Raw genomic sequence first — 21,947 nt, 5'->3', positions numbered from 1 at the left:
GTGCTGTCCGGGCCAGTGTCCGCCTTGCCTTTCTGAGGAGGGGAGAGAGTCCTACTTGGCACTGCTCATTCGTGGGCGGAAATGTGTTTCCTGCTTCCTTCGTGGATGTGACTGATGAGACCAGGCTTCTCTCCCTGCCCTTCCTGCGGCCTTCCTGACGGAATCTCCAGGCTTTGGCTTATATGGGGTGGTGACGGGATCCCGGGGCATGAGGCCACAAGGAAGTTCCAGCTTCAGTGAATCACCACGTGCGGTGTCAAGGGTGGAAATCCACAGGGATGGAATCCACAGGTTTGAAGAATAAGCCACTCTGACACCCCCCATCCTGACCCCATCCCATTTATTTCCTTTTGGTTTGCTTTCCCACAGTTTCTGTATACTTGGTGCTTTTTCCAGGATCTAGTGGTGTAGGTTGAGAGAGTTTTATGGAGTCTGATGGCTTTAAAGGTGTCACCCAGGGGTTCCACTACAGAGTAGCTCCTGCTACCGTGGGACCTGCAGGTTCCCCTTGCTCGCCCACATTCCTGGAGAGGTCCGTGCTGCAGCCTATAGCTTGGCCTAGAAGTGGGAGTCCCTGACGCAGGTCCCAGAAGCCTGTGTCTGTTGTTGGGCATCTAGAAAGAAGCTTCAGGGGTTAGGCTGGTGGTGACTGCTGCACGCATGGGTCAGACACCCTAGAGTTCCCGCTACTGGAAGCTGCTGTTTGGAAAAGACTTCATACAACTGGGGGAATACTCTTCTCTTGCTGGCTCTGACAGTTTCATAAACTCTACTTTTCTCGAGTCTTTGAGATAGAACTGTTGTCCTCCCTGCATTCCAGACATCACTGGAGCATGTAGACAGACCTATACTGCTCATCCCCATACCCGTGATTAAAACCTCTTGTCAATTCTGGCTTATTCTTCTACAAATGTAAAAGAGCAGAACATAATATGCAGTGTCCCACTCCCTGACCCACGGGGGTCAGATCAAGACCCCCAGTGGTTTACTAGAACCTTGAATAGTATTTGAGCACTTGGTGCATTCCTATTTACTTGTCTATCATAACATTTGATTTATGAATTAGACATCATTCATAAATTAGGGTAACATAGCAACAGCAGAATAGTAGTCACAGTAAGCTTTATTACAAGGGCTGTGGATTCAGTCTTCTGCCTGATTGCACAGAGTATTTCCAGATAATGGTTGGCTTCTTGTTTATTTATTTATTGGGCCACATCTGATGATGCCCAGGGTTTACTCCTGTCTCTGCCCTCAGAAATTACTCCTGGCAGTGTTCAGGGGACCATATGGGATGCTAGGGATAGAACCCAGGTTGGCTGCATGCAAGGCAAGTACCCTGACCACTGTACTATCTCTCTGGCTTCTCATGATTGGTTGCTTGTAAATGATACTGCAGAAGCAAAACCACAGATGGGGTACTGCTCTGCAGAGATCTTTCTGTTTGTTGGTACAGTAAGAGATCAGCAGTGAACAAAGGTTGATACTACTTTTCCATTTTATCTTTTAAACAGCTCAGTCTCTGAAAGAATTTGCAAGACTGCTCATTGCAGTGGAAGAGGAAAGGAGAAGGCTGGTAAGTTTACTTCTTATTGCCTCTGCATCCTGCTATGTTCGCATTTACTAGCAGACCTGGAGTATGCCCAGCAGCTATTCCAGACATGATGATTCAGTGTATGCGCTAAGTGTTACACAAAAGATTGATGAGTGTAACTATCAAATATTGCTAATGAGACATGTCATTTGCTCTGTATTCGATTGATTTGGCAGGTGTAAGTTACCGTCATTGGCGTTTTAGTTCTGAGGATTAGAAATACAGAACCGGTTCCCATTAAGAAACCTTTTTGTTGGCATTGAGCAAACCTATAAATCCGGATGGCGTAATGGAGCTAGATATGTTAGACGCATTCAAGACCCTGTTTCCAGAGCCTTAGCAGGAGACTTTCTTGAAAAGGTGACAGTTGAGCGTGCATATGCTGCCTGAGCCCATATGCTGCTTGTGCCCGCGTAGCCGAGCACATGTGTGGCCCGAGCACATGTGTCGCCCGCATCTCCCCTCTTGAGATGTGTATACTTTCATACTTTTGTGTCTAAAGCTCGGTTATGTGTAGGGGCTTCCTCCATCCTTGGAGAAGCCCGCATTCTCTCTTGAGCACATTATTCTTACTGTTCTCTCTCCCACTTATCCCTTCCTCCTTCCCTCAGAAACCTCTAAATAAAATCTATTTACTTCAAAAAAGAAAAAAGAAAAGAAAAAAAGAAAAGGTGACAGTTGAGTTAGACCTTGAAGACTTGAACTTTGGGAATGTAGGAAGAGTGGGGAGGGCACTGAAATAGGTGTATCGACATCCGTGATTGACCAGACATGTTATCCGAGCTCAGGTAGAGCTCCTTTTCAGAGTTCCATGATGACCCCTGAGGGCGTTTGCCTTGTCTCATTCTTCTCACTTGAAAAAACCATCTCATCTTCTGTGACGCCACCGAATGAGAGGTGAACCCCTGTCTGCATGGGACTCAGCTAAGAACAGCTTTCAGAGATGCAGATAGGACACAGAGACGTACCTGGCCCCAGGGAAAGGTTTATTTGTGAGTGACACTGACTTTTTAAAAGTGCATCTTTGTTGGAAATGCTGTCATTTCCCCTGTGGATGCAGATGTCAGATTCAGTCATCCATCAGCTGTATAGGGTGAGGCACTGAGACGGTCTCTCCTCAAGTAAAGAGGGTCTTGGACGAAGTGTAGACGCGGAAAGAGGTGTCCTGAGCCTCTGCCTTCAGATCCTGCTGACTGGGCTACACACATGCCTCGTCCTCCCCACGGGTGGTTTTGAGTGAATATGAAGAAGGCTGAGATACCCAGAGATGCCGCCTGGCAGCGGGAACTCTCCGAGGAGCCTTCTGGAAGAGAACCCTGTAGCCTCCTCTTGTTATTTGTAACTTGATAGTGAACTTGCTTTGCCTTTAGGCTTTTGGCTTTGAGTTTCTTCTCCCTGTTGCTGGGGGCCCTGTGGCCAGACAGCTGCTCCCCATCCCCCCAGCCTCAGTGCCCTGGGCTTCTTCCCACTCCCCAGCCCTCTGGCCCTCCCAGGGTGGCGGTCACCCCAAGCTGTTTCTGGACAGGACATAGGCATCTGCACTTGTCACCTCCTGCGCCCTGGACATCCGATCCACTTCCTCTCACAATTGGCTCTGTCTGTCTCATCTTTCAGATTTCAGCCCAGCTGTGTCCTGGTCACTTGCCTTCTCCATAATGGGGCTAAGTTAGTCCCTTTCCGTTCTTCTTTGTGGTGACAGGAATAACCTGGTGATGCAGTTTGTGTTCCATCACCAGAGAAAAGGATTTTGAAGAAAGATATTGTCTCTGCAGGGGATGAGAGAGAGAGAGAGAGACAGAGAGACAGAGAGAGAGAGACAGAGACAGAGAGACAGAGAGGTGGTGTTGGCATTTAATGAGATGAAGGGAAATGAGGAGTCAAGAGTTGAATTCTGAGTGGAGATGCCTGTTGGGTGTCCTGTCTGTTGGGGCAGGCCAGCGGGGCCCTCTGACACCCCTGCAGTACCCTGGAGCACCCTCTCGGCTCTGCTGGCTGGAGAATGGCGGCACTTCCTGTGGAGATGCAGGGCTGGCTGCCTCTGAAACTTTTCTCCATGGGACTCTGGGTTGCATGTTCACATCATTTCCAGTGAAGCTCCCATCTTATTTCTGTTAGGAAGCGCTGCTTATCTCTCACAGCTGACCCAGAGCGTGTCCAAGGCCCCGGGCCCAGCCATAACATCTTTATCCGTTGTTCTCAATTCTTGGCTCAGCTGCCCTCTGAGATGTAGTCTGTTAACTTCCCTGTGGAGAAATGGTGCAAACCCAAACAGCTCACAGTGGGCCAGGAAGGTTTCCCCTGCTGCTGGGCCCCAGAGCCGTCCCCTAATCTATGGTGTCACCACCTCAGACTTGTCGGGTTGAGTCAAGAATTGTGTGATGACATCAGTAGACGTGTGCGGTTGATGGAGTGTGTGAGATGCTCGATTAAGTGCGTTCCATGTATTCTGATGTTGTAAACAATTGAGAGGCCGGGGACGTGGCTCAGTGTAGGACAGATGCCTCACACTGCCTTGACATGGCCGAAACAGAGCAGACAAACAGCAAACCAATAACAAAGACCCCAGGCATTGCCGTATTTTATTTTATTTTATTTTGCTTTTTGGGTCACACCCACCGATGCTCGGGGGTTACTCCTGGCTCTGCACTCAGGAATTATTCCTGATGGTGCTTGGGGGATCATACGAGATGCTGGGGATTGAACCTGGGTTGGCTGCATGCAAGGCAAACGCCCTACCCACTGTACTATTGCTCCAGCCCCATTGTTATATTTTAATTCTAGACTAAATCCCAAAGTCATCCAAGAGGAGCCTGTTAGTGTTTTAGCAGAAAGTCCATCCAGGATTGGATTAATAGCACAGCGGGAAGGGCATTGGCCTTGCTTGCAACCGACCCCCCTCCCCCTAGTTTCATTCCCCAGCATCCCATATGGTCCCCTGAGCCCCGCCAGGAGTGGTCCGTGAGTGCAGAGCCAGGAGTAAGCCCTGAGCACAGCCAGGTGTAACCGAAAAGCAAACAAAAAGTTGATCCAAGTTGATCCATTATCCCATTCACAGTTTCCACAACAAATTCTTAGCACGTGAAAGCCAATGATTGCATTTGTTAGACCTAGTTAAGCCTCTGGGTCTCCCTGTGTTTCAGCAAGGACCCCTGAAATTGGAGAATATTTTAGAATGTTCAGCATTGCATGTATCTCTTTCTCTTGATGAAAGATTTTCCTTTGTTTTATCTTGAGCCATAAATTCTTGTCTTGCATGTGTGCTGTCGGTGGGTGATATTGATTATCTGTGATTCTGGCACTCGCCCTTGTACACTTCGGTCCAGTTATCCATGAAGTAATCCGGTTTCTTTGCTTGTCCCAGAGAGGTGAGACAGTATGCCAGCATTCCACATGCATGAGTGTGTCTTGGAGTTCGATTGTATCTTAAACTTAATTTTTATTAGAAACAAACTTTAGGTACACTGGCCTGCAGACCAGCATTTTTATACATTGACTTCTCCTGAAATTAAAAAAAAATAATAATAAAAAGAGAAAACGAATCTGCCTGTTCTTTTTACCCAAATTCTGATTTTCATCCATCGAGTGTGGTAGTTTCCCGTGTGTCCCCAAGTTCCCACTTGCCTGCAGGGTCTTGAGGCTGAGCCAAGAAGGGGCAGATCACACACAGTTCGTGACCTCCGTCTCGGTGGCTTCGGGTGGTTTTATTGCAGACAGTCATAGCATCCATTTGTGTGTTTTAAACACTGCAAATTGCTTTTATATACATTTTTATTTGATCCTTACAACAATCTGAAACTGAGCCCAGACTCATTAAATGAATCACTTGGGGTGATGGAGACGGGGACCGAGCCCATGCCTGGGCTTTCCTCTCCTGCCTCTCCTGCTCCACCTGATTCCTCAAGCCCCTGGACACTGCACTCCCCAGAGCTCACACCAGTGGGCAGCCCCTGGACACTGCACTCTACACAGAGTCTACACCAGTGGGCAGCCCTTGGACACTGCACTCTATACAGAGTCTACACCAGTGGGCAGCCCTTGGACACTGCACTCTACACAGAGTCTACACCAGTGGGAAGCCCTTGGACACTGCACTCTACACAGAGTCTACACCAGTGGGCAGCCCTTGGACACTGCACTCTACACAGAGTCTACACCAGTGGGCAGCCCTTGGACACTGCACTCTACACAGAGTCTACACCAGTGGGCAGCCCTTGGACACTGCACTCTACACAGAATCCATACCAGCGGGCAGTCCTTGGACACTGCACTCTATAGTGTCTACACCAGTGGGCAGCCCCTGGACACTGCACTCTCCAGAGCCCGTGCCAGTGGCACAGTGAAATCCATCAGCTTTCAGCTTTCACTGTGAAACATTGAGTCTCTGGTGCTGGCCCAAATTTTCATTGATGCTATTGGGACTGCGTTTGACTTCAGTGCGCTCATGCTTACACGCCGTGTTTTGTGTTTGATTTTGGTTTGGAGACTTAAGAAGCACAAGCAGGATGCTTGGAAATTCTAGAAGGTATATAGAAGTCATCGTGTAAACCCCTCTCTCTGCCCCCAGGGTTCGTTTTTAAGTGCCTGTGAAATGAGCCTGAGAAGACACAGGTAGAGAAACACATCAGCAAAAGACCCGGTGAAGGTCAATTTGAAACGCTGTAATCACTCGTGGTTGGCTGGGAAATCCCAGCTGGGAAAATCCCAGCCAGCAGCCCCTGAGCCAAGGGTGGTGCCTTGGAGTCCTGGGGCTGATGCCTGGGCAAGAAACTGCAGGTTTCATTTACACCAAGAGAAGAAACAAAGGCTTTCTGGAATCAAGCCCCTTCCCCCCAGGTCCCACACGGTCTGGAGAGGGGTGGCGGGGACCCCTGCTCTCCTGGTATTCAGCCTTCATGCCTGCGTTTCGATTGCCGAGGGATGCCACATCGACGTGAAACTCTAGACACGCAGGGACCTTCCATCCAGAAGCCATGTTAGAAGTCAATCTGCACAGACTTGGTGTGCTTTGTGTCCAGACATCCTGTGCCAGGCCCGGTTGCGGTTCGGCACTGTCCGTCCTTCTGTCTGTTTCCTTGGGTCTGACAGCCCGCGTGGGCCTCGAGGTCGGGGCCTGCAGTGGTCCGGTGATCCAGTTTTCCCTTTCTTAAAATCCGCAGCCCGTAGCCGAGGGCTGCATTTCTTCCCTCTTGCTGGTGGAATAATAAATAACCTATTGTCTGTCAAAAAACGGGCTCTCTCGGAGATGGTGGCTTTTTTGGGGGTCCCAGCCTGAGCTCTCCCACCGAGAGGGTCTGAGGGGGGGCAGTGCTCTTTGGGCACCATCTAAGCTTTCTCCTGGCAGGCTATCATCATGTCTGGTGTTTTCCCAGAGTTCCCCAGAAAGCTTTGAAGCCTTGGGGACGCTAGGCTGGTCAAAGCAGGGGCGTTAATAGGAGTTTTGAGTTGTTAAATGACCAGGAACAATTCCCAGACTATCTCTGAAGTACTGCGTATTCAGTGGATAATTGAGTCATATTTGAAGCTTTTTCATTTTAATTGACAATAGTTAAGTAATGGTAATTTCCTTTACTTTTGATTCTTTTCAGGCAAAACTCAAAAGGTTTTACTGCCCAGTCAGACTATTAAAAATAACAACAAGCAGAGCTGTAGCTTGATACTTTCTTGCAAACCGCCCTTTGTTACCTTCTTTCGAACTCCCTTTGTTGTTGTAAGGGAGCAGGTGAAACCGGGAGGGATGGCAGTGCAGGGCTGGCCTTGTAGGGGTGGGGCCAAAGAGCTGGAAGCAAAGGAGGAGCTGGAGGCAGAGGAGGAAGAAGAGGAGGATAGGAAGGATGGGGGAAAGAAGCAGGAACAGGAAGAGGAGAAAGGAGAGGAGGAGCAGGAGGAGGGAGAGGAGGAAGAGGGAGATGGGGAACTGAAGCAGGAGGAGGAAGAGGAAGACAGGTAGATGGAGCAGGAGGTGGAGCAGGAGGTGGAGGAGGAGGAGGGAGAGGTGGGAGAGGAGGAAGGAGAGGAGGAGGAGGAGGAGCTAGAGGAAACTCTGCCAAGGAGTGACCCAGCTGCTTGGGTTACTGGGGAGAGGGATGGAAGTTGCCACTGGGGTCTCTTTGGGCCATGGACAGCAGCCTGAGCCCTGCTGACCCCTGTGCAGGGCCCCACCCACTTAGGTGGGGGTGAGGCACATGGGGCTGGAGTGGGGGGAGTTCCCACCAGGACCAGCAGAAATGGCTCCCAAGTAGCACTATAGGACTGTCATCCCTCTGTTCATCGATTTACTCGAGTGGGCACCAGTAGTGTCTCCATTGTGACATATTACTGTTTTCAGCATATCGAATACGCCACGGGTAGCTTGCCAGGCTCTGCCGTGCAGGCGAGATACTTTCGGTAGCTTGCTGGGCTCTCCGAGAGGGACGGAGAAATCAAACCCGGGTGGGCCGCGTGCAAGGCAAATGCCATACCCGCTGTGCTCTCAAGTACCAGGGGAAAATCACTGGGGCATTTGCCGCTAGCCCCTGCCAGTCTGTCTGGCAGGCACTGTGTTTGAGTCTCAGCACTGTGTGTCCCCAGGCACTGTGTCTGTGCTCCCAAGCACTGTGTTCAAGCCCTCAGGGACTGTGTCTGTGTCCTGAAGCACTGTGTCTGAGTCCCTGAGCACCATGTTTATGTTCCCGAGCACTGTGTCTGAGTCCCTGGGCACTGTGTCTGTGTCACCTAGCACTGTGTCCGAAACTCTGAACACTGTCTGTGTCCCCAAGCACCGTGTCAGTCCCGAGCACTGTGTCCAAGCCCCCAAGCACTGTGTCCGAGACCCCAAGTATTGTGTCTGAGCCCCAAGCACTGTGTCGAGCCATGCTGCTAGAGTTGACTGTAGGTCGTGCCACTGGTGCTTGCCGGGCCCCATGACTGCAGGCAGAGGCTGTTGGCAGCTGGGTGGGTTCAGACGAAGTGTTGGATGGTGTCCGGCTGGAGGCGGCACACCCGCTTCCTGCTGCCTGGCAGATGCGGGCACAGCGGTGTCTCCCCAAGAACCTTCCCAGACCCTCCACAGCAGGTGGCAGCTCTGGCCTCTGTCTCTGCTCAGCTGCGCGGGGCAGGCGCTTCCTGCCAGACCCCACTGCAGAAGCCACCATGAGACAATAAAGGGGTCTGGGGGCTTGGGGGGGGTATGTTTAAATCAGCCTGACCTTGCCAGCACAGTGGAAGAAATTGAACCAGACCCAGAGGCAGAGAGTGGGGCACAGGGCTGGGAGAAACAGCGTCTGCAGGGCTGCCTTCTCTGGGGGTCTGGGAACGCTGCCCTTCCCCCCCAAATAAATGATAGCACATTCCCAGCCCCCCACAAGACAGCTCCTGGGTCTCCCAGGGAGCGCCCACTTTCCAGAGTCAGGGCACCCGCTCCTTCTCCAGGATGTAAATCTTCTCCCTGATCTGCAAGACAAAAGGAAATGGGACTGATTTTCGAAGTATCGCCTGCCCTGGTCCTGAGTTCATTCGGGAAGTTCAAGGTGTTGGTCTGGGCTGTGGCCCCGGGGTGGGAGTTGCCTTCCATCCACATCCTCAGGCCCTCGGTGCACAGAAGGAAAATAGCACAAATATTCAGGGTGTATCTCTGGAAGCACTCGTGTTTTGAAATATTTTTGTTTTTGCTTTTTTTTTTTTTTCTCTGTGATCCTACAGATAAATTCTGGTTGACTGGCTGGTGGAATATGGGGCGGGTGGGGGTTTGCCACACGCTTCAGCCTTTCAAGCTAGTGCTGCATGTGTGGAATGCTCCTTACTTCAGTTCCATTTTTTTTCTTGTTTAAAAACATGGAGTTCACGGGATTTCCCGTGCGGAGTTTCTCCAGAAAGGTCTTGGTCCTCCACTCTGCTCTGCTGCAGGGGGACCTGAAGCTCTGCTGAGCCCCGTTCCCGCCCACCCGGAATCCCCTCCCTGCTCACTTCTATTCCCTGCAGAAGGCAGAACAGGAAGTGCACAAGCAAAGGCCAGGCGGTCTCCTGAGGAGGGACAGGCCCCACCACTGACCCCCAGGGATGAACCAGGATGCTCAGTGCCTGCAGAATCGTGTCTGGGTTCTGAGGCCTGGCTCGTGTGGCACCTGTCCCTGTGGGCCGGAAGCGCGTGGCCAGGTCACGTGTCTGAGCCGCAGGAATGAGCCCAGCTGTGGCTCTGCTCCAGCCTCCGGCGGCGGCGGCGTCAGTCGGCAGGAGACCGCGCCCCATGTGAGAACTGGCCCTGACGCCCAGAGCTCCACTCATGCGAGCAGTCCCAGGGGTGTTTGCTTTGGAGAGTCTTGACATGCCTCGAGCTCTCGAGCTCGGCAGCAGCCAGGGAAGCCAGAGACGCTTTTCTTGCCGGGACAAAGGGTGTTGTTCTCTTCCCCCCTGCGTCTTGCAGGCTGTCACTGTAGAGGGCTGGAGCTGGGAGGTTCCTGGAATGTCACCAGGCCATCACGGTGCCAAGCAAGCCTTCAGCTGCGCTAGTCGCTATCCCCGCCTGCATCACACCCACCTGAAGAGGTCGTAAATGACATTTGGAGCAATCACAGCAGATCTCTGAAAGGAAGATTCACTCAGGGCCAGAGAGTGAACACCGAGTTGGCCTTGCATGCAGCCTGCATCCCCGGCACCCCATCCCCAAATCAGACACCTCCATGAGTCACTGCCGAACACAGAACCTGGAATAGCTTCTGAGCACTCCTGAGTGTGACCCCCTCCAGCCCATCCCCTTGCACTCCCTGATTGTCAGGAAGTTGAAAGGCTGGCTTCGAAAACTAAGCTCCTGAACTGGCCACCACATACCCCTAACAGGTTGGCCATCACCCACGTGGCTTCCTGTTCTCCCTTCCTGCTAGCTGGGACCCTGTGTCCTGTCTCACCCCCACTTTCCAAGGTGAAGTGATTTTCCTTATGGCCATCGTCACCTTCCACCTGTAGCCTTTGGAAGAGGTGAAGTTTTTCCAGGGAGAAGGAGGTGCCAAGAGGGCCAGCTGTGAAATGGCAGGAAGATGCCCTCAATTCCAGAGCCTGGAGACGGTTCATCTGAGCCCCTGGCTGGCCTGGAACTCAGATGCAGACCCAGGCAGGCCGGGGAGTCTGTGCCAGGCGGGGTGTGCTGGGCACTTTTGTCCAGGCACTGCCAGCTGCCCGATTTCGGGGAAGTCCCTGCTCTGTAGTAACAGAGGTTTCCACTCAATGCTCTTCTGCTCCATGACTTAACGTCATGAACTGCATTGATCCCTGGGAGGTTTGACTGTGAGGATTTGACATGGACGCGCTGTCTGTGGTGGGTTTCATGCTGTTGCTTCTCCTCATTCTGTCAGTTCTTAGCCAGGGGTGAGCTGAGCTCCATCATTAGCAAATATTTGTGTGAATGAACCATTCGAGGAACCAAGGAGAAGAGTGAAACGGGACTGGAGGTGTTGCTTGTTAGCCCTGAGAAGTCACATTCCAACAATAGCAGTGGAAGTGCTTGCTGGGAAAATTTTGGAGCATTTGATGCAGTTAAGAATAAATAGCTCTTTGCAAACCATAAAATCCAAAAGGGCAGAGAGAGTAAGAGGGATTGTGCTTGCCACAGAGGCTGGATGGGGGGAGGGGTGGGGTTGGGGGGAGGGATACTGGGAGCATTGGGGGTGGGGAATGGGCACTGGTGGAGGGGTGGGCACTTGCTCATTCTTGACTGAAATGCAATCATGAAAGTCTGTAAGTCTGTAGAAGTATTTCATGATGATTCATTAAAATAAAAAATTAAAAAGAAAGAAAATTAAAAAAAAGAAAAAAGAAAAATGCTTTGCATGTATAATTATGGGAGCGCATCATTATTTATCTGTCTCAAACCACGGAATTTATAATGCCATATATTTGCCTTAGGATTCATAAGTGAACCCTAAGGCAAAGCCATGGACTTTGAGTGATTATGATGTGTCAGTGCAGGTTCATTCTTGGTAAAAACAAAATAAAATGTGCCATTTTTAGAGGGTGATATTTAATACTGAGAGAGGATATATATGTGTGGGAAAGGCAGGCAAAAGAATAATAAATTGCTGTAGCATCTCTCAATTTTGTTGTTAACCCGCAACTACTATGAAAAATAAAGTAAAGCCAAAGCCTCAAAATAAATAAATAAATAAATAAATAGTTCCAGGGGTATGGCATTTGGCTTGCCCAAGGCTGACCCCGGTTCAATCCCCAGCATCCATGTGGTCCCCTGAGCACTGCCAGGGGTGATTCCTGAGTGCAGAGCCAGGAGTCAGCCCTGAGTACTGCTGGGTGTGGCCCCCAAACCAAAAAAGAATGAATAATGCTGGAGAGATAGTATAGCAGGAAGGCAGTTGCCTTGCAAGTGGCTGACTTGGGTCCAATCCCTGGCACCCCACGTGTTCCCTTAAGCTGCACCCTTCATGATCCCTGAGTGCAGAGCCAGGAGTACACCCTGAACACCTCCAGGTGTTGCCACAAAACAAAATAGGAATAAATAACTCCAGCGTAGTCGAAACACCTTATAATCCATTATTAGTCTAGCGATTCTCATTTAAAAGTTAAAACAATGTTAGCTCAGATTTCAGATGCAATGTGTGGTCATGCCACATTCTGTGCTTGTGACCTCTTCTGGCTCCTTCAGATCTGAGGGGACGTTATTTGTGATAACATCTATTTATTTATTTACTTATTGGCTTTTTGGGGGGGCGGGGGGGTCACACCTGGTGATGCACAGGGGTTACTCCTGGCTCTGCACTCAGGAATCACTCCTGGCAGTGCTCGGAGGACCATATGGGATGCTGGAGATTGAACCCAGGTTGGCCTCCCAGCTGTGCTGTCACTCTGGCCCTATTTGGGATCACATTTAATGGAAAGGGGTGTAGCCTTTTTGCAGGATAGGGGTTCACACAGCAGCCTTCCTTGCACTTTGTTTTGGGCTGCACCAAGTTGTGCTCACGGCTTATTCCTGGCTATGAGGATATACCCCTGGTGGGTTTGAGGGACCATCTGTGGTGCTCTAGGAGTCAGGCTCAGTTTGGCGGTCACTCAAAGCCAGCACCTCCTCCCTTGCTCTGTGGCCCCGAGTCAGTGCAATGCTTTTAACATCACGGGGCAATTGACTGTGCCCCACATAGTGTTTGGAGGACATGAACTCTGAAACCATGAACAAGAAGCATTGCAGTGCTTTTTCCCGACCGGTCACTGTGTGGAAGCACCTTCCATCCCTCTTCTGGCAGGGGAGAGAAGTCGGCTCCATCCTGGAAAGGATGGAGGGATACTGCGGAAGCCACAGAGGGACCACTGCCAGGTTCCTCGTGGCTTCCCTCGGCGTCTGGCCCATGTGGGCTTGCCACCACGTTCCGCGCGTGCGTTTGGCTGTTCCTGATCAGGTAGCTGTTTTTGAGGATAGAGTCTTTGGTGTCGGTTTATTTATTTGTTTTGACGTGGCTGCCAGCCACAAGCATCTGCACGTGTTCCGAGGCAGGGACCAGTCTCTGAGCCTCCCCCAGGACCCTGCACGCTCCCCCCTCCTCCCCGCCATGGATGCCCGAGGCCTCGTGAGAGGCAGCTGCTCTTGGCACTAGCCCAAGACATGCTGTGTCCCCCCTCTGTGTGCGGGAGACTGTGGCGCTGACAGCCCTCCCTCCCCCCCGCCCCGGCACCTATGCCAGGGGTTCTGAGTCTGCGCAGTGTTTCTGGCAAAGGCATTTGTGGCTCTGCAGGGAATCCATCCTATAATTTCCTGTCGGGAAAGGCATGAATCAGCTGGCGGAGGGACTGTGCGTGCCATCCATTTGGGGGCCTTCCTTTGGTTTAATTGTGAGTTCCCCCACCGGCCACCACTGCCACTCGACAGGCTTCTGGTTGAGTGGGCTCCATCCCCGCCCTCCTAAGATGAACGCTGGGGCCAGTTCCCCTGACTCACTCCCTACCTCTCAGGACCGAACAGACGCAGTTTCCAGTCTGTGGTGGCCTCTGCGGGTGTGTGTGTGTGTGTCCAAGAATTCACCCACGTATTTCTCAGTCAATGGGATTTGTGTCTTTTCCACCCACCCTCAAACCATTTGAGGAGTTGTGGTCTGTGTTTCACCGGCGTCCGGCCACCGTGCCTCAGGCTCCTGGGTTCATGGTCAGGAGCCTCAAAGGGAGGCGCCATCTGCCCTTCGTTGGAGCCCTGCCTGGCCCTCAGGTGCCAGACGGAGTATTTGGCTGTGGTCACCTGTGGCTTCTGATGGAGGTGCCACGTGGCCGAGGGCAGTGTGTGGGTGTGGACGGGTTCGCTGGAAGCCCCCGATTACTGGGCTTTGGAGATGGGAGCCAGAAAGGAGCACCGGCTGCTCTGACATGCCCAGAAATGGCACATCCCGGGGCACATGGTATAGACGGCCGGTCCTGTCGGGAGTATGTGCTTCTCTGCAGTGGGAGGGGGTGCTGGGTGCCAAGGAGGAAGCGTTTGTCCGGGGTCCTGGGATAGGTCATTCCAAGGGGACAGAGAATTCTGTCCCCTGAGAAGCTCTGTTGGGGATGAGTGGGGATGAGTGAGGACCAGCTGGCTAAAGGGAAGTTGCCTGAGGATCTCCTCGTGGGGAGTGAGCCCCTAAACAACCTCAGAAGGGCCCACAGCAGTGGGGAGGGTGCTGGCCTTGCACATAGCTGACTGGATTCAAACCCTGGGATCTCATACGGTCTGCTGAGCCCTGCCAAGAGCCAGGAGTAAGCCCTGAGCACTGCTGTGTGTGACTCCCCCCAAACAAAAACAACAGTACGGCATGGGGGAGAAAATACAAAATGTTCTCAAAGGGGGCTTCCCATGCAGACTGTGTTAGAAGCACTAGTGGGTGGGCAGACTTAGTGGCCTCCCTTGGGTGTCCAGCCTGTGTTCCTGTGGCCCCCAATGGCGGTGCCCATGGAGGGGCCCCATTCTGTGCCTGTGGGGGCTGTGGCAGATGCATCTCTGCCCTGTTTCCCTGGGAACGGAGGGCAGGGGCCATTCCCAGCCAAACGCTGGCAACTATAAATGGCTACAGTGTCTCAAGAGCTAATTTGAGCCGAGGGCAAATATATCACTTTAGTAGGAAAGTGCCTTCCTGCTCCCGTGCCTGCACTGACATGGGCAAACTTCTCTGTCATGACCCACATGGAAGCTGATGCCTTCGCCTCCTCATCAGACAGACCAGTCAGCAAAGGACGTGGGCTCCAGTGGGCTTGCAAACTGTCCCAGTCCCTTCTGTGGTGTCAGCTGGTTCCTCTCCAGGAACCTCCTCGCGACTGCACCCCCCCCCCCCAATTCCCCTGTTTGACTCAGCTCTCAGCAGGTGGGGAGTGAGGGGCGGACAGAAGGGTTAGCTTCTTCCTTACCTAGCCAGCACTTTGCTCATCAGAAGGCAGAGCCCAGTTACCATGCTCTGAACCATGATTTTGGGTGAATTCAGGTGTGTGCAGCTCCTGCTAAAGGACATGAACCTCAGACATAGACACACATGCACGGAGACAGACACAGATACAGACACAGAGAGACATACAGACACATACACAGACAGACACACACACTCATACACAGACACAGACACACAGGCCCGCACACAGACACAGGCACAGGCACAGTCACAGACACAGTCACAGACACAGAGACACACAGACACACGCAGACACACACAACAGACACACACACAGGCACACACACAAACACACATAAACACAGATACACACACAGACGCACAAGCACACATAACACAGACACACAGACTGGGTAACGCTCTTCGTTGGCTGAGAGCTCGGTGGGTGCCTGACGATGCAGAAGAAGGTTGGAATTTGTCCCCATGAGTGAGTTGACGGGAGTTCATGTACGGTCAGCTGGGGGTTGGTCTGGTGCTGTTGTTCAGCGCAGGTGAAATTTCCCCGGGGCAGCTCAGTGCTCCCTTTAGCTCCTGATTATTTCCCATCTAGCCGAACCTTGACTTGTGACAATACATTCAACTTGTAGATTGTAGCATAAAATAGTCTCTCGGCAGATCAAGACATACACACATGGGTGTGCAGACGTTTGCTTTAGAGTTAGGTGGCACTGGCTAGAGTAGATGGAGAGTCACTCCCTCCTCAGATTCACTCCGATGCAGAAATCCCCTTTCCTTCACCCCGGACAGCAGTTGCTTTGCCCTTGGAAGTGCTCGTCTGTCTCAAGTCATAACTGAAAGATGGGGAGTATTTGGGTTCATTTGATGGGAAGTTCTTGGCAGGGACCGCTAAAGGGTTTTTCCACAGTTCTCCTGTGGCTGCTGCTCGCGTTTGCAGTTCAGCTGAGGGGCAGAATTTCCCTTCAGCTCTAGGTGGCTGTCACGCTGCTCTGCCCTGGTCTGGGCTGAGGCACCCCGCCGGGTGAAAGCTTTGAGGAGTCATGCTTTGTCATGGCATGAGCTATCTATTTACATATGCTTTGGGTCCCTTTGTCCCATGCCTTGGAACCTGCAACTAAGTCTTAATTTTACTGTGTTCCTCAAGGCCTGGCCCATGCTGCCCAGGCCTTATTCTCTTCTCTGCCCTTCTAGATATGACTGCAGCTTGGGGGCATGAGAAGTTATTACAGTTCAGGCACATTTACACACGCACTTACACACACTCATGCACAGTCATATATGCACACACATCCACGCATGCACATACTCATTCACACACGCTCATGCACATAATCATACATGTATACACACATGCTTACAGACATGTGCATGCATACAGCACACATGCACTCATTCACACATGCACATACTCGTACATGCACACACATTCACACACCCATGCACACACTCATGCATGTACACACACGTGCACGTGTGTGCGCACGCGCACACACACACACACACACACACACACACACACACTCACGTTCTCCAGCCTGCATCACTTCCCTCAAAGTTCACATCACAGGAACGGTTGTGTTTATTTTGTAGTTGAACTTCCTTCTAGGTGACCCATCACCCCCCACCTTACAAGTCTGCCAGAAAACAATTTGCATCATAGTCGTGACAGGACCTGCCACCTAATGGCTGAAGTGCCACAGACTCGGATAATGGAGACATTCAGTCACGGTTCTTTGGCATTTCTTTGGGGAGTTTAGACTCTCACCTTGAGAACTGAGACCGCTCTATGGTGGCTTCGGTAGGGACAGCAATGTCACTGGGTGTGTCCCGTGGTCCTGCACTCCCTTGTCACTGCACAGAAGCAGCATCCCCAGCCCAGGTCCTGCTGCAGAGCTGATGGGCCATTACATACATTGTCTATTCCTGGGTAAACACCTGCTCCATTCCTGGTATGTGTGTGCACAGAGCAGGTTGCTGTTCCTCCCCTCACCCTTTCTTTGTCGGTGCCCGCTGAGGGGCTGGATTCCCACCATGGCTTTGGGGGTTGGACTTGCATTAGTTGGGAAACAGACCTGGTGGTTGCTAGGAAGCTGGAGAGGCTCTCGGAAGAGGAAGCCATGGAAGTATAAAGAGGCTGAGGGTGTGCCACTCGGGAAAGGCGGGGAATGCCCAGGGCTCAGCGTCCTTTGGAGCAGGCACCAGGGCAGAGGCCCACGGGGTGGAGGTGTATGAACTGCCCAGACTAAAGGCCACGGTAGGGCCTGCTTGGGGCGATCGAAGGGCCGCAAGCTTCTGAAAGATTGCTTGATCCGGCTTGCCCTTGCTCTCTCTCTGACTGCTTTAGCACTGACGGCTGGTCAGCTCCGGGCCCTGGGCAGTAGGGTGCTCGCTTCCTCGTTCTCCCAGGCTTGTTTAGAAGCTTGATTGCAGTTCTGGCATGGGGCCCATGGGAAGGCTTCGGCCGGGCTCCCGCGCCCCTGGTAATGGCATCGAGAGCGTCTCGGCTCTTCCCTCTGGTATTTATTCGAGCTCAATTTCCAAAAGGGTAACAAGAGCTGATAAAGAAGTTCCAGAAGTGACTGTGATTCATTCACCTTCTGGAGAGTACGAATGAAGATAGAAAGGCCCCCGCCTTGACGTGCCTGATCAAGACGCGGCCTGTGTTTTTCCTAAAACTCCCCCTTTCCAGCCCACCCCTGAAAGGCTGAGGGCGGTCTTACCAGCGACCCATATTCTTCCTTCTCCCTCCTTCGCTCCCTCAGAGCGCTTCTTGTTCAGCCCTCCCTGAAGGAGGAATGGGGAGAGGGTAGCCCTGGCTGCTGTGTCGCCACCAGACTCTCATTTCAGCACTGCAGGTCCCCAAATTCTTCCACTTTTCCCCTCACTCCTACTTTCCAACTGATGTACCTGTGTGAAGGACTTGGGGGCCATGATGGGACTTTGGATTCTGCCCTTTGCCAATTGGTGGGCGGTGCCAGATGGAAGATGGAGCCACAGTGCCCAGGCCCAGGATCCGGGCAAGAATTCACGGGAAGCTTCTGAGTTCTGAGGACTGCCATAGGAGTCTGAGGAATGTGGGCTAGTGAGCACTGGCCAGTGAGCTCACACGAGGCTGAGGAATCCAGGAGGGAGTGATGCTGGCACCAGAAGTGGATCAGGGAAACAGGGAGAGAATATTTTGGAAAAGGACAGAATGTTCTGGAAAGGGATGTATGTGTGCTTGTGTGAGTGTGTGTATATGTAAGAGTGTGTTTTCTCATGTGTGCTTGTGTGTGTGTTCCTGTGAGTGTTTGTGTGTGTGGTGTGTGTGTGTGCTTGTGTGAGTGTGTGTACTTATGTATTTGTTCTCATGTGTGTGCTTATGTGTGTGTGCTTGTGTGTGTGGTTTGTGTGTGTATATATGAGTATGTATTCTCGTTTGTGCTTGTGTGTGTCCTTGTGTGTATGTGCTCATGTGAGTGGAAGTGTGCTTGTGTGTGTGGTTTGTGTATATGTATATGTGAGTGTGTGTATTCTCGTGTATGCTTGTTTGTGTCCTTGTGTGTGTGTACTCATGTGAATGAGTGTGGTGTGTATATGTAAGAGTGTGTGTGTTCTCATGTGTGTGCTTGGTGTGTGTGAGTGTGTGCTTGTGTGTGTAATTGTGTGTGCTCATGTGTGTGTGGTGTATGTGCTCGTGTGTGTGCTCGTGTGTGTGCTTCTGTGTGTATGTGCAAGGTTTTGTGTGCATGATCGTGTGTATGAGAGTGTGTGTGCATGTGTGTGAGTGTGTGTGTGTGTTGTGTGTGTGGCCCCTGGTGCCAGAGAAGCAACCCCATGCATCGGGAGCTGGGGGTTCCCCTGGATTCAGGCCCAGGGGTGCTGGGTGAGGGAAACTGGTCCTGTTGGCGGTTGGGGACAGGAGACAGCAGAGCCCGAGGAGAGACGCTCTCTCCAGAGACTCTGGCACTGGGGTCAGCCCAGCCCTCAGCGGGGGCCGGCAGGGGGTCATGGGCAGGGTGAGGGGACTCAGAGCTCAGGGTGCCTGCACGCCCCACCCACCCAGCTATGCCTGGGCATTGCGGGGGACGTGGCCTGACCTCCCGCCCTCCGGCCTAGAGCTGCGAGGGTCCCTCAGCACCCCCTGGGACCCCAGGATGAGGGGATCCATCTGGGCTGTCCCCAGTCCTCTGTCTGCAGTAAACAGAGTTCTGATGCAGCCACAGAACAGGGCTGCGTGTCCCAGCATGACACCACCGGCTTCCTGTCAGCAGTGGCGAGAACGTGCCTGACGCCCGCTCAGCATCTGTGTGTGAGGTGCCCAAGACCCCTGTGGTTTGGGTTGGGGGCCTGCATTACGGAGGCACTACGGACCCATGTGATCAGTCACCGGTGGTCAGCCTCCAGCCCAGCCTTTGGGAGATCAAGACTGAAAGTTTTGATTCCAGAGCAGACTTTAGTGCAGACAGACAGACAGACAGACAGACAGACAGACACACACACACACACACACACACACACACACACACACACACATACCACAGCATAAATCGTTCTTGTTGTTAGGGATGGAGATTCCATCCCTGGGAATTTCCAAGTGTGTTTCGAGATTCGTGCCAGAGGGCAGTGATGGCTGTGCCTGCGTGTCCCCTGTGACCATGGCCACAGTGCCACGGAGCCTTTCTCTGCCTCCAGGTCTGACACATGTGGGCTTTTGTCTATTTGGGCCTGAGGCCAGTCCTGGTAGTGCTGGGGGGACCCTGTGGGACAGGGCCCACCCCCAGGCCTCCCACATTCGCACATGCTCCCGCCTTTGGAATTGTCTGGTCTGGGACCGCACCCAGCTGTGCTCAGGGATCACTCCTGGTGGGGTTCAGGGGTACCACGTGCAGTGTGGGGGGTTGAACCAGGCCACCACCTGCGAGGCCAGGCCCCTGCCCACTGTCCTATCTCGCCAGGCCCCTGGGCATGTGTTTGAAAGTACCTGTATGGAGGGGACACTCACGGGGCATTCAGTGACCGTGTCTGGGCTGGGCACACGTGGGTGAGTGGACACAGTGTGACTGACTGCTGTTGTGAGGAGTGGGTCAGGGTCCACTAGGCCTGCGCTCGCCGGTGCTCCCCCGACAGCAGGTTTGAGGGGGGCCCACAAGAGGCTGGGGGCAGCCACACCACGCTGGCGATGCTCCCATCGATGGCTGTTCAGTTTTATTAGACTCCCCGGTTACTGGACAGGATGTGTTTTCCCGTCTAGCATTTCCAGAGTCAGTAAAGCCGTCTTAGACTAATTAGAGCATTCCTGCCCGATAGTCCTGGGCCAGCATCTGGTAGGAATTACAAAGGCAAGCTGGGCTGCAGGATGTGATGGGGAGGGGCAGGGCAGCTTCTTGGAGTGTGTGTACAGGGGCCCGGGAACATGCCCTGTCGGGAGAGGGGCCGGAGTCTCACGCTCTCGGCCGCCTGTCCCTAGGTGGAGACACCGTGGCGTTTCCCACTTAGCAGGGGGCTCTTGAACATGCCAGGAACTGCTTCTGGGAACTGAGCGCCATGGCCGTGACCAGGCTGTGTCCACGGTGAAGTGTTCTGGGTTACACCCGCATGGGCTTTCCATCAATGATAAGGGAGGTTTGGTTGACCCTGCCGTTTATTTGTCCTGAGTGACAGAGAATTCCTCTGCCACTGAGTCACTCTCCCATGGGGCTGAGCCAGTCCCTGGTGGGAAACACCTCCAACAGCCGGGTGGCGTGGATGGTGACCCGGAGCCTGCGGGGACACTGACTTGGGAGCACCAGGTCTTACCCAGAGGCTGCGCCCAGCTGGCCCCAAAACCTGGGTAGCGTGAGGGGACAGTCCAGCCCGCCCCATCCCATTGCAGATCGTGGGACTCCAGTAACTTCCCGCCCTCTGGCGGACCCCCCTGCTCGCACTTTCATTTTCCCTGGCTTTATTTTTAACCACCCTGATTCAGTTTGCTGGTTCATTCAATTAGGGAATTATTTATTTTCAAGGGTTTTCTTACCCTGTGTCTCCCCAAGGTCCTTCAGACCGTCTGCATCCCTGCCACCACTCCCGGCACTTTATAGGACAGACCCAAGGACTGTGCACTGACTTCTGCTGCTGTTTGTTCTCAGCGGTGCAAGTTCCAATTACATTGTTTCCTGTGTTTATTTATACCAAGATAGTGTGTCACATAAACATCCCCAGTCAGCTTCGTCCGGGCGTTGGCACTTCTGACTGCTCTCTCATACCCTACATCTGAAGTGGGCAGAATGGTGTGGGGTGGGGGCAGAAGTGCTCTCTCTCTCTCTCTCTCTCTCTCTCTCTTTCTCTCTCTCTCTTTCTCCCCCCTCTCTCTCTCACTCTCACTTTCACTCTCCCTCCCTCCCTCTCTCTCACTATCTCTCTCCTTCTCTCTCATTCATTCACTCTTACTCTCTCGCTCTCCCTTCCTCTTTCTCTCTCTCTCTCACGTGCATGCTCATTTACTCTCACTCTCCTTCCCTCCCTCCCTCCCTCCCTCTCTCTCTTGCTCTCTGTCTCTGTCTCTCTGTCTCTGTTTCTCTCTCTCTGTCTCTCTCTCTCTCTCCCTCTCTCTGTTTTTGTTTGGAAACCACTCAGGGCTTATGCCTGACTCTGCACTCAGGAATTCCTCCTGGCAGTGCTCAAGAAACTCAGTGGGATCCAGGGATGAAACCGGTCAGCTGCTTGCAAGGCCCTACCTACTGAACTATCCCTCTGGCCCCAGAAGCTCTTTAATGGATGCCCTCAGTCACTGCATTCTCTTCCAAGTCCTGCCTCTTTCCACGCTGTTAGCAGTGCTTTGGGGGAGCATTTCCTATGCCAAGAAAAGCCATTCTTGTTCTTTTTCTGCCCAGCTAGACTTTCTATCACATAGAAGGAAGCCCAGCATCCACACAAGGTAAACTGGGGCGTGGCGAGCACTGGACTCAGCAGACAAAACGGGACTAGTCCGATTTAGAAATGAGAAGATGGGGCAGGAAGACCCTCATGCCAAGCCATGAACATGCAGTCCTCTT

The 21,947-nt window shown here is 52.6% G+C and overlaps 1 protein-coding gene across 2 annotated transcripts in view; it reads left to right on the top strand.

Moving 5' to 3' along the window:
- ARHGAP42 (Rho GTPase activating protein 42) overlaps window positions 1-21,947 on the top strand; it is a 124,106-nt gene that overhangs the window by 48,818 nt on the left and 53,341 nt on the right. For both annotated transcript variants that reach the window (XM_055133547.1, XM_055133546.1), the window contains exon 3: window positions 1,515-1,576. In XM_055133547.1, coding sequence (XP_054989522.1) covers window positions 1,515-1,576 — 62 coding nt within the window. The remainder of the gene's footprint in view (window positions 1-1,514; window positions 1,577-21,947) is intronic.

This window comes from Sorex araneus, chromosome 3 (genome assembly GCF_027595985.1).
Source record: "Sorex araneus isolate mSorAra2 chromosome 3, mSorAra2.pri, whole genome shotgun sequence".
Lineage (NCBI taxonomy): Eukaryota > Metazoa > Chordata > Mammalia > Eulipotyphla > Soricidae > Sorex > Sorex araneus.
Note: the sequence above shows the minus strand (reverse complement) of the source record. Positions and strands in the feature narration are given on the sequence as shown.